This window comes from Artemia franciscana, chromosome 12, assembly GCF_032884065.1.
Source record: "Artemia franciscana chromosome 12, ASM3288406v1, whole genome shotgun sequence".
In the NCBI taxonomy this organism is placed as follows: domain Eukaryota; kingdom Metazoa; phylum Arthropoda; class Branchiopoda; order Anostraca; family Artemiidae; genus Artemia; species Artemia franciscana.
The window spans coordinates 16984831-16998223 of record NC_088874.1 but is presented as its reverse complement, the minus strand read 5'-3'; the positions used below and the strand labels follow the sequence as shown (position 1 = coordinate 16998223).

The following is a 13393-nucleotide window of genomic DNA, read 5'->3' as shown; positions in this document are numbered from 1 at the left end:
ACTCAATTTTGCTGAGGCGAAATTGATTCTAAAACTGATATATAGATAAGTACAAAATTAGGCGGTGGAAATACGGAGCAGAAGAAATAAAACATGAACTAGTCCTTCCTTATATGGTAATTTACTTCATCTTAAGTTTCGTTGAGAAAAACTGGTTTGCATGAATATTGCTTGTAAACAAATATAACTCTTCAAAAATTATCAACTGACTATTTAAAAGTTTTATTTGTGAATCGATTTTAATACTCGTAAACGACATGGGATCTAAAGAAAATAGTAGCAAATAAAAGCGTCTTTAAAAATAAGTAAAACTACGTGGAAAATCACAAACATAAGTAAAAAACTGTTTTGCTTTACAATAAGTTTGCTTAAAATTTCTTGTTCTCTTTTCACATTATGACAAAAAAAAATAACAAAAAACATGCTGTCCAAAATACAACTGGATACTGGTCTCGGCAACGTACGAACGACAAACTAGCCTTTAGGGGGTTTGTTAAGGGGCAGTCCCACTATTATTTGTGCTAGGTTTTGTTCGTTTTACATTGGACTTGATTACTATTTTAATTTCTTTTTATTTTGGACTCATTTGTTAATTTAGTTAACTGTATAATACAAGGACACTGATTATTCACTTAAGGAATGTTCGAAGTTCTCCAAGGAATTAGAGCGCTTTCAACAATAAAGTTACGATGTACATACAACACAACGGCAATATGCACTAAGTAGCCTAAGTGAATTACCATAATCTGATGATGCAAGTTGCAAGAATGTAAAATAAGAATATAGAAAATGCAAATAATAATTATGTGATGACAATAGCAATAAGTATTTAATAATTTGATGTAAATGAAAATTTTCAAAAGGTGTTTAAGGCTGTTTTTTCTCTTGTTTCCAATTATACGCAGAATCCACTAACACGTGGTTGCCGGATCAAATTATTCTGCAAATAATTTGGGACTATCTGCACAGTAATTTCTTATTGTTAAAGTTTGACATGTTTTATGATTTTATTTCTGCTCTTTTCAGATATTAGATGTTATTTTTGTTCAAAAAACTTCATTCCAAAAAATAATTACTAAAAAGAATGCTGTTTTTTTATTAACAAATGTGTCACAAAAAAGACAACAGTTAAATATCCATACAACACTCACATATAAAAAAAAATTAACAACATAACATTCACAGTCAGTCCCGAAACAAATTAGCGTTTATTGGACCCTCCGCTTTCAAAAAAAATTATCTGTTAATACACTTCCTTGGGAAAAAATTCTCTTACTCCTCCCCCTTACCCATCCGCACTAAAAATTAATCCACCATTCTAAAATTGAAGTTATATAAGGAATTCGGGAATTTGAAGGAATTTCTGTTGGTGAGCTGTATAATAGGAAAATTTCAAAAGGATATTCGAAAAATGTTTCTCCTAACAACACTACTACTGCTCCTACTACTAACAACTCACCGCGGCACCAAGCCGGCTGAGGCCAACAAAGCTACGCACACTGCTCCTCCATCCTGATCTAGTCAAAGCTTCCCTTCTAACACCCTCCCTGGAAGTTCCCATTTCCCTTATGTCTTTCTTTACGACATCCTCCCACCTCAACCGTAGTCGACCTGCTTCCCGCTTAGTCCTAGACAGTTGGCCGAAAAGGACAACTTTCGGTAATCTGTCATCCTTCATCCGCAGGACGCACCCTAGCTAACTCAGCCTTTCTCTCATTATAGCCCTAGAAAGCGGGATTAAACAACACTTTTCACAAAGCCTTCTGTTTGAAACACGGTCAGTCAGCCGGGAACCAAAGACAATCCGTAGGCGATTCCCATGCCTTTTAGTTTGACATTTATCAGCTAAAGTCAACTTCCAAATATTAGTCAGTTAACTTTTGATGTATATATCCCAGAATTTAACTTTAAACACGACCCCCACCAGAGAACACCTTTAAACGCGAGGCCCACCGAAGAGCACCTTAAAACACGAGCCCCACGAAGGAGCACATTTAAACACGAGCCCCACCAAAGAGCACCTTTAAACAGGAGCCCGACCAAAAAACAATTTTAAACACGAGCCCCACCAAAGACCACCTTTGAACACGAGCCCCACCAAAGAGCACCTTTAAACACTAGCCCCACTAAAGATCACCTTTGAACACAAGCCACATCAAAGGGCACCTTTAAACACGAGCCCCACCAAAGAGCACCTTTAAACACGAGACCCCCCCCCGTAGAACACCTTTAAACACGAGCCCTACCAAAGATCCCTTTTAAACACGAGCCCCCATCAAAGAGCACCTTTAAACACGAGTCCCACCAAAAAGCGACTTTAAACACGAGCCCCTAAGCACCTTTAAACATGAGCCCCACCAAAGAGCCCTTTTATACACTATCCCTATCAAAGAGCATCTTTAAGCACGAGCCCCACCAAAGAGTGTGTGTAACTTATAAGATTGGGAACTGGCAATAGTGTCAACCAAAAAACATCAACACCTTTTACCGTTCGGCGACATTCGGCTTTTTTCAGTGTAATAATGAAAATAACTAATTTAATAAGTGTAATTGGCAAAATTAGGTAGTAATAAGTTTCTAATTGAAGTTCCTGACAGAAAACGACCACAATACCTGAAAAATGTCAAGTGCCACCGGACACTAGATGGCGTTGATAGTTTTTCTCGACGCAAGCACCAGCTCTAAAAGTCTAAAATCTAGTGCGTCATTTGCGCTTTACTGAAAACGGATTATATTACAAATATTTTCTTTTGTACTTACATCATTGAGAATAAAAATTAAAATTACAGAGAAATAAAATCTTGAACTGCTCAGATTTCAGCAATTAATATCATTATATATCAAATACTTAGTTTAATTTCATTAGTTCTTCCCAAGCGCTGTTCAAAACACACTTAGTTTTCAAAAAATCGCAAAATAGGCAGAAGAATTTAGACTTTTATAATTAGGGATGATGGCAGTAGCCAGACAATTATTTGCAGTGATTTTTGTTTGTTTAAAGTATGATTGCAATGTTCAATTCCAGTTCCATCCTTTCCAGATTTATTTATTCATTTATATTAGTAGGCTAATTATTGTATTTTTGCTTCTTATGATTCTTTGTTTAATTTTCGTTCGTTATGGGTTTCATTTATTCTTTAATGGTCTTTTTAGTATGAGTTATAGGATTGTATACCTGCTGGTCTTAAGTTTAATATGACTCTTTACTTTTCCCCAAAAAACTTCTTTTATGGAAAGCTTTTTCAAATTAATTTCAGAAAAACAATTTGTTTTTCTAAGGCCTATTGTTTATCTTTGTTATTTTCTTTCTTTTATCAAACTTATTTTTCTTTTTACCTACGATGACTTATTTAAGGCATTGCGGCCGGAGGCATTATTTAAGGCATGTTCTGATTTAGCAAGTCGACACTTTCAAATTTTATCAGCAAAAGTGAAAAATTAAAAACGCTTAAGATGGGCGACTTAATCAGTCAGTTGGTTTCTGATAATCACAGGAGAGTACGCGCTTTTCTTCTCTTTCAGTGCTAGAAGGCAAGTGACTGTTTCGTACTATAGACATGGCATACAGTCCATATGTTTCATAAAAAGCTTACAAATTTTATAAGTGAAACGTTTTGTCTCATGGGTAAAGGATTGAACAAATACGTTTTTGAGGGGAGTGAGGAGGAGGAAGATAGACTAAATTTTATTCTAAGGAAAAGAGGATATTTTTTTTATTTTGTTTTGGTGCTTACTAAAAGATATGTTTTCTTTTTCCTTTTTTATGCCTGTCCTCCGACATGCTCTTTTGTGAGCAACAGATAAGCAATTCTTACAAAACTTTACTATGGTTACTTTTAAGTTAACGAATTCAATAAGGTTAAACCAATTAAAGTAAGAAAGTATTTTTTACAGTAGGAGGGGGTACAATAAACTTAGAAAACACGTCCAAAAATTTGTTTATAAGCATTTTGTTATGTTTTGACGTGTCAGAAAAAATTAGGAAGAAAGGGTCGACCCTTCAAAACGCCCTCCCCCGCGGATACGGTCTTAGTCGGAGTTTTTGTTGAGTTACAAAATACACCAAATATATCTTTCGCTGCAGCACAGTTGCGTAGCCGCGGTAATTAACTGAATTTTAGGAGAGTTTTGGTGCCATAGTTTAGCTTCAATACCTTTAACCCATTTCATTCATTTGATACATCATTACATAAAAAGATTCTAGTATACCAGCTATAAAAAAAAATCCAAAAATAGCCTCAAAAGAAATGTCGTTTGATCAATTTGACAGCTCTTCGACTTTTCTATGGTTCATCCCGCTTTCACTGAAAACTTTGCGGACACAATTCCATTGTATTTTCAATCAAATATCATAATCAAATCGCGAATTCTCAATAGAATTCAATGATAAGTAGTCCCCAGGGAGGACTCGCAAATGGACTATTAGTCCAGGACTTTTAGCTCAAAAAAGGGTCGAACCCGGACAAAATTGCAATATAAACGAAAATGGTACCAAAATGATCAGAAAAAAATTCTGTACAACATACTAAAAGTCCCCATAAATCCGAGTGGGGCGAGACCCGAAAAACAGGGGAAAAGGGGGAAATGCGGGGGAAAATGGGAAAAATGCTGAACATGCCCAGAAAATAGTTTAAAGTGAGTTTTCTGGGGTTTTCACATACACTGATTACGAAATTGACATCTAAAATTCAGTATAGAAAAAGAGTACTACGGAAAACGGGGGAACAGGGGAAAGAGGGGAGAAAAGAGAAGAATACAGGGTAGGGGTAGAAAGCGGTTTGGAAGATATTTTCTGGGGTATTCCTATCTGGTGATTATGAAATTGAGATATAAAATGATATACAAAAATCGATTAACATAAAACGGGGAAATGGGGGGGAGGGAGGGGAAAAAGGAAAATATGCAGGGTAGGGGTAGAAAGCATGTGGAAATGTGTTTTCTAGGGTTTTTCTATCTGCTGATTATAAAATTGACATCTAAAACAAAGTTCGAGAACAAATACATGAGATCTATAGAGGTTCGGCTACCCCATAGGTTCGGAAAAGGCAAAAAAAAAAATTCGAGAAAGAAATACGGAAAAATACTGAAATTACATTATTCCGTATTCCTCGCCGTTATCGACAAGCGCGTGGGTTCGTCAACATAATCCTGTTCTAATTCGACATCCAGTAAGAGAAGCAAGGTAGACTAGTCACCGCGGAGTTCCAGTACCGACGACAAAACCTATCCTGACGGAATGACATCTAGCGGATCCAATAGTCCCCAGTCTGCGTGGATGCTTACACATGTGACATGGTAGCAGGATAAATCAAGGTACGACGAGATTTTTTTTTAAGTCAAGCATAATTTTACGTATCGGCAACTCTTCTTTCAGTACTAAGCCAAGTTTAATTCATTATTTTCCCTGGGTGCCCGAATTAATGGTTATTAGTTGCGTTTTGTCAAGATTAAGCAAGAGCGACATCTAGTTTTTCAGCTTGTTTTCAGAAAAACTAGCAGGTATCCGCCCGCTTTGTTTGAGAATCCTGGCATAATGCGTCAGCCAGACAAACCTGCACTAGCGAAAGCAATATGGAAAGAAGCGAACACAGACTCGATTCACCACCTGCCAGTGTCAGATCGTGTCACTGTAGTTGACGGAGGTTGGCTGCTTCAGCAAGTACCTTGGAAGATTGGTGATACTTATGATTCAATCTGTGACAGCTATGTTAGTTTCGTTACTCGACGCTGTACCTCCCCTACTGTTGTCTTCGATGGATACAGCGCTGGTCCAACCACGAAAGATGCTACGCACAACCGACGGTGTAAGGGAAGCCAGCATCAAGTGATCGATTTCAGTTTAGGGATGAAGCTCCAGAAAAAGAAGGAAGAGTTTTTGAGCAACTCTCAGAACAAACAGCGAATTATAAGCTACATCGGGGAAAAACTCAGAGCCAAAGGATTTGAAGTCGTCCATGCGAAGGACGATGCTGACTATCTAATCGTGAAGACTGCCGTAACGAAAGCAGAAAACTCTGAAACAATAGTTCTTGGCAACGGCAATGACCTTCTGATTCTACTCTTGTATCACCTCCCGCCTAATGCAAAAACACTTTACTTCGAATCGTCAACGAACGCAAAAGAAGCGATAACACGGTTCTGGTGCCTCAACGAAGTGCAAAAAAAAATGGGAGAAGTATCCAGGCTGCTTCTGGTAGGGCACGCACTCTTGGGATGTGACACGACCTCACGAGTTTTCGCACTTGGAAAGCAAGCTGTGCTACCTCTTTTGAAGAAGAGCGAAGTGTTCAGAAAAAAATGCAAAGTGTTTCTGGATGAATCATCGTCCAAAGATGAAATTGTGAAAGCGGGTGAATATCTTCTCCTCAGCTTGTATAAAGCACGACCAAACGAAGATCTCACTAAGCTGCGACATCGAATTTTCTTGGAAAAAGTTTCTTCGTCTAATACTACGGCGTTTGTTAAGCCTGAAAGGCTTCCGCCAACCGAAGCTGCAGCTTCATTCCACTCCCAGCGAGTGCGCCTCCAGGTATCCCGTTGGAAAGGGGAACCAGCTGACCTCGACCCGGCTGACTGGGGTTGGGTCCTCAGAGACCATAAATACTCACCTGTGATGACCCATTTGTTGCCCGCACCTCAGACTCTTTTGAGTGTCGTGAGATGCAACTGTAAGACAGGCTGCGAGAACTCGCGATGCAGCTGCAAGAAAAATGGATTAGCGTGTACGTTCGCGTGCGGAGAATGTCAGGGTATCAACTGTTTGAACAGGGACAACGAGATTGTCGAAGACGAGGAGCTCGACTAGTGATATCAATGCTGTGTTTTTCAAGTCAACTATACTGCCTTCGAAAGTGCAAATTTTACATGTAATAGCCATTTTATATATAACTGCCAAGCGGTTGTTTTCTTTATGTTTAGTAATTCAAATGGTTGTAAGAAATGTCTGTGATTCAAGAAAGTACAAGTTTGATACTTAAGCGAGTTATTTTGTCCATAGGCCTACTTATTAGCCATTAGCAGCTGGCTCAGGAGTCAGGCCTCCCTTCCCCTTTTCCGTTGTTTCCTCCAGTTTTGTTCGGTTTTCATGGTTCTCGTTTTCTTTCCATCATTTTAGGGGTCAGTTTCGTGATCAGCAGATAGAAAAACCCCAGAAAACACATTTCCACATGCTTTCTACCCCTACCCTGTATATTTCCCTTTTCCCCTCCCCCCCCCCCATTTCCCCGTTTTATGTTAATCGATTTTTTTATATCATTTTATTTCTCAATTTCGTAATCACCAGATAGGAATACCCCAGAAAATATCTTTCAAACCGCTTTCTACCCCTACCCTGTATTCTTCTCTTTTCTCCCCTCATTCCCCTGTTCCCCCATTTTCCGTAGTACTCTTTTTCTATACTGAATTTTAGATGTCAATTTCGTAATCAGCGTATGTGAAAACCACAGAAAACTCACTTTAAACTATTTTCTGGGCATGTTCGGCATTTTTCCCATTTTCCCCCGCATTTCCCCCTTTTCCCCTGTTTTTTGGGTACTCGCCCCACTCGGATTTATGGGGACTTTTAGTATGTTGTACAGAATTTTTTTCTGATCATTTTGGTACCATTTTCGTTTATATTGCAATTTTGTCCGGGTCAAACCCTAAAAGTCCTGGACTATATTTGCCTTAGAGACAGGCAGCCAACGTTGAGGCTCACAAATGATGTTTAAGGTATCGAAACACCATAAGACGACAATTTTGAGGAATGTTGAAACGATGCTGAACTAAGTTATCACACACTATGCGCACAAAGGTTGTCAAAAGGTCGAATAAGCAATGCCTCAGAAACGGTTGATGGCTTTAAGTTGAGAATTTGATACTTCGATGAAACTTCGATGTTGAAAAAAAATGTTGATGTTGAAATTGGGAATCTTGAAAAACTTGAAACTTGGGCAATCAAAAACCAACAGAAATTAGTTAAAAAACTGTTCGGAAAAGAAGTTTTCCAAAGAAAAGAAAGAGCCATAAACTTAAGACCCACAGAAATAAATTACCAAAACAATTCAAACTCAAAACAACCTGAAATTCCTATTAAAGAATAAATGAAACCCAAAACAAACAGAAATTAAAAAACAATTATAGAAAGCAAACATACAACAAGGTACTTATATAAATTAATAAATAAATCCTAAAACGAGTAAGCCTTGAATTGAAGTAAGCGAGTAAGCTTTGTGCTCTATTTTAAAAATGGATTTTTTGTTTAGCTTTATTTAATAGGTCAAAAACAAAAAAAGCAAAGAGAAAATAAAGAAAATCAATTGCTATGAATTGAGTAGAGTTTTATTATCATGACTATTTCGCTTTCTTCTTATTTTCAAAAAGGGCATTTTTAAGCCTTATAATGAGGTTTCATTTAATTATTCTGCCAGCAACCCCAACCTAAATAGACATAGCCTCAAGCACAATTTGGTCTTAGAATAATAGCTTACTGGACGCAAAAATGCTATTGTCCAAATTTTCTTGACTCTTGGAGTCTTTTTCAATATCTGATAGCTTCTTCAAAGAGTTGAAGGAATTGTAATAATAGCCCTTTTTGAAGTCTTCCGTTACGGTAGCTGACCTGAAAAAAAAGTAAAAAGAACAATTTCGATATAAAAAAGTGTAATAACCCTTTTAATGTGATTAAATAAAAAAAAACAAGTTTTTATAACTGAAAGTAAGGAGCGACAATAAAACTACGAACAGAAATTACTTCGTATATGAAAGGGGCTGCTTCCTCATCAACGTCCCGCTCTTTACGCTATAGTTTGACTCTTTCTCTCAACTCTGCTTTTTAAAACAGTAAAAAACTTTAGCGTAAAGAGCGGGGCATTGATGAGGAAGCAGCCCCGGGGGGCTGCTTAATGCCGGTCGGGATTTAAAATAAGAGCTCTGAGTCACGGGGTCCTTCTAATATCAAAATTCATTAAGATCCGATCACCAAGTTAAAAATACCTCAATTTTTCCTCTCCCTTCAGCCCCCCAGATGGTCGAATCGGGGAAAACAACTTTATGAAGTCAATTTGTGCAGCTCCCTGCAACGCCAACCAATTTTCATCCTCCTAGCACGTCCAGAAGCACCAAACTCGCCAAAGAACTATTGACCAATTGACCAATTCACCTATTGACCAATTGACCTTGGCATGTTTTTTGGACTTTGATTGTTGGATTTTGATTTGGATGTTGGTTTGTTTTGGATTTATTTTCAATAACTTTTTATGCAAAAAAACACAAATATTAGCCTCGGAACTCGGAACGGTTTTTTGAAAGTTAGTAAGTGTAAAAGTCGTTGTTTTCTTTGCCAAGATCATTTTGTCCCATGGACTTCTGTTAAAAGTACATTGTATAATAAAAATTTTGCATGCAAGTTACGTGGTAATGTTAATTGTAAAACAACCAATGTAATTTACCTATTAGAATGTAATAAATACTGCCTACAATATGTGGGGGAAACAACTAATAATATATATAAAAGATTTTCTGGACATAAGACAACAGTTAATAATGAAAAAACTAATAACTATCTAGTTCAACATTGTAATAATGGTAAATGTTCCATATCAGATATAACTGTCACAATTTTAGAAAATTTAGAATTAGAAAATTTAAATAAAGAAGAGAAGAATAATAGACTACGTAAACAGGAGGATTTCTGGATCCATACTCTTGGTACAGCTTATCCTTTTGGGCTAAATGATCGTGTAGCAAAATATGGTGACATGTCTCATGTTGTTGTTAAATGTATTGATGGTTTTATGGACCATCCTTCTTTTACTTGTCCTACTAAACATAAAAAACGATCGAGAGGACATAGGAAAAATAATAGAAAAAATGAATTAGATGTACATATGCTTTCTATAGATCTATGCCAGCTACTTGAATCTAGGGGTATGATTTCTGTAATAAAATGTCTAAATTATTTATCCAAGAGGAATTTAATCAAACTTTTCTGGATTGTTAAGAATAATACAGCTCTTGATTATAATTTTAGAGTAATGTGATACAATTTGCATTCTAACTAAAACGAAATTTATTTCAAAAAAGAAAAAGTTCGATAAGATTAGTAATAAGGATAACAGATTATATTTACCTATTAATTTTACTTGTAAGCAGATTGAAGATATTAATTTACCAGAAATTTTAAATCAGCGGCATGTGAAACAGGCCCTTTCTAGTAATTTGAATTATAATGATAGTCCAGTTTTAACTTATAAATTTTCAAAAACTATTGGGCAAATTATTTTTAATTATAATTTAATACTAAAAAGACTAGATAGTGATATAAATTGGAAACCGGGTTGTAATTGTAAGCAACTTGGCCCATTTGTAAATCCTACTTACAAACATGTTATAACAGGGGACTTGTCAATAATAAAGCAAGATGATCTTCAAATTATAATGAATAAAGGGGCTAATTTCCGTCTTTCTCATCATCTGAAACCATCGAGTGTTCTTGATGGCTTGGAAAATGATTTTGATTTATTTATTGATAAGTGGTGTAAGAAAGAGAATAAAAATAAAGAGAGTTTTCAAAGTTGGAAGAATTTAATTATTAGTAGAATAAGAAATAAAATATATTCTAACTTAAAAAATAGTAACACTAAATCATTATTTTATAATGCGAAGATTAAACAAGCAATTGCTAATCTAAAGAATGAATTTGTAATTGTGCCAGTGGATAAAGCTAATAATAATTTTGCTATAATTTGTCAGAAGCTGTATTGTGATATCTTAAAAAGGGAGTTGTGCACAACTAATGTTTACGAAAAGGTAAATATAGAGGATGAGAATTTAATTGAAAAGACTGAAGAAATACTTTTTAAAAATTTTAATATTAAAATAAATGAAAATGATAAAAAGTTCCCTTTCCTATATTGGACTGTAAAATTTCATAAGAATCCCCCTAAACCACGGTTTATTGCTGGAGAAGCTAAATGTCCAACCCACATTGCTGCTACTGACCTCTCTTTAATTTTAAAGGAAATTGTAAATAAACTTAAAACCTATTGTTCTGGTATTAAAAAATTTTCGAATTTTAATCCATATTGGAGTGTTAATAATTCACTGCAGGTGATAGATTCTTTAACAATGGTTTCAGCTAAAAGAATTGAGTCTTTCGATTTTGCGACAATGTATACTAATTTATCACTTAATGTAGTGTTTGATAATTTAAAAACTGTTATCAAGAAATCTTTCCTCTTATCTAGTAAAAGGTTCTTAAAAATAGACATTTATAATAAAAAAGCTATATGGACAAACTGCTTTAATACTACAGTTAACTTGAGATGTTACAGCTTGGATATGATTTTTGAGTTATTGGAATTTGTTTTATACAATACTTATATAAGATTTGGGGGTGATTTGTACAAGCAAATTGTGGGAATTCCCATGGGGGGGAATGCCAGCCCATTTATAGCTGACTTGTTTTTAAGTCAACTAGAATATAAATATATGATGGATAAGAATAATCCAATTAATTTAAAACATGCTTTGTCAAATAATAAAAGATATTTAGATGATATTTTGGTCTTAAATTGTAAGGATTTCATTGATATTTCTAAACATATATATCCATCAGAGCTTATTCTTGAGCCTAGTCATGGCGCTGGTCATGAAGATCATTTCTTAGATTTAAATATTAATATTTGTGATAATAATAAATTAAGTTTTAAAATGTATAATAAAACGGATGATTTTGATTTTGAAGTGATTAGTTTCCCATTCCCTGAAAGTAATATACACTCAAATATCACATATTCAGCGTTTTTCTCACAGTTACTTCGTTATGCAAGGATTTGTAGTAATTATATTGATTTTAAAAATAGATGTAAAATCTTAAGCTAAAAATTGATATCAAGAGGTTTTTCTGCAAATAAATTAACTTGGCAATTTAAAAAATTTAGTTTTCATTATAACGAACTTTTAAATAAATATCAAAAGAATTATCTAGAAATACTTAAAGAAATTTTCAACTAATTTCGGAGGTTCGAAATATGTTGTCGCAGCGCCATTTATTTTGAATTGTGTTTCTAATTGAGCGGATTTTCTTAGAAATTAGCCACATGGTAAAGATGAATTCTATAATTGTTTAGTTCATTCAGGTTTTTTGCAATGTGTTAATATTTGTGATTTGGTAAAATTTATAATATTTAGTTTACCTATTGTTGCTAAAGGGAGGGATATATTAACAGGATAAGCTTGTTTTGGTTTTACTTGGTTGTTGTACATTTGCTGTTTTTTTTTTCATGGGCATGTATTTTGGGGGTGATACCTGACAAGGGATGCCATGGATATTCTGTGATAGCCACAACACTGTGCTGGGTAGAGAATTTAGAGTGGCGAAACCCTATATAGGCCAGTGTATTCTCCTGATGAGCCCTTATGTTGGGTGTTGCCTCTGAATTATTTGTCTATATTATTTTTTCTATTGTTTGGTAAATGACGACTTGTACTTATTGACGACATGACTGCCTGTCCATGGATTATTCTTTATGGTTGATTGTGTGTGGCTATGCTGTTTGACCTATGTGATTGTATGGATGAGTAGGGTTAAGGCCTCATTCAAGTGCTGGTCTATATTAATCACTAATTTAGGAAAACAGTCTTCCTTTTCTCCTTCTGTCTCTTTTTTTTTTGTGTGTGTGTGTGTGTGTGTTTGTGCTGTTGCATTGGTGATTTCTCTTTTCATAATATATATATATATATATATATATATATATATATATATATATATATATATATATATATATATATATATATATATATATATATATATATATATATATATATATATGTATATATATATATATATATATGTATATATATATATATATATATATATATATATATATATATATATATGTGTATATATATATATATATATATATATATATATATATATATATATATATATATATATATATATATATTTGTTAATTTGCTTTTTGATGTTATATCTTGCTTCTGTGAATAACGATGAGCTGTGTGGAATTTGCTTTTTGATGTTATATCTTGCTTCTGTGAATAACGATGAGCTGTTTTCTCGATAAACCACCGTGTTCCAGATGTCCTAGGTCACTGGCTTTCAAGAATGAATCCAGGGGCAAATTCCATACTAGGACGAACTTTTACGTATTAAACTCCGCCACTTCCCTTTTTACGAGGCTTGGAAGATCCTGTGAAAACACATGCTAACTAGCAAGAAATGCAAAGCAAAGACAAAATCAAGTTCGTTCTGTATAGTAGACTCACTGACTATCTCCTTTATATAGTAGGACTCTCCTAAACAGAAACACACTAAATAGATATTTTCTAATTGACATTTTATTTTCGACAAATTAATTGGAAAGGATTTCTTAGCTTTATGTTATAGATC

The 13393-nt window shown here is 34.8% G+C and overlaps 1 protein-coding gene across 1 annotated transcript in view; it reads right to left on the bottom strand.

The window, feature by feature from the left end:
• Positions 1-13131, bottom strand: part of LOC136033450 (CDK5 and ABL1 enzyme substrate 1-like) — a 55560-nt gene extending 42429 nt beyond the window's left edge. The window contains exons 1-2 of the mRNA XM_065714199.1: positions 13097-13131; positions 8469-8599 (exon numbers count right to left, since the gene is read on the bottom strand). Coding sequence (XP_065570271.1) covers positions 8469-8599; positions 13097-13131 — 166 coding nt within the window. The remainder of the gene's footprint in view (positions 1-8468; positions 8600-13096) is intronic.
• Positions 13132-13393: the final 262 nt, after the last annotated feature.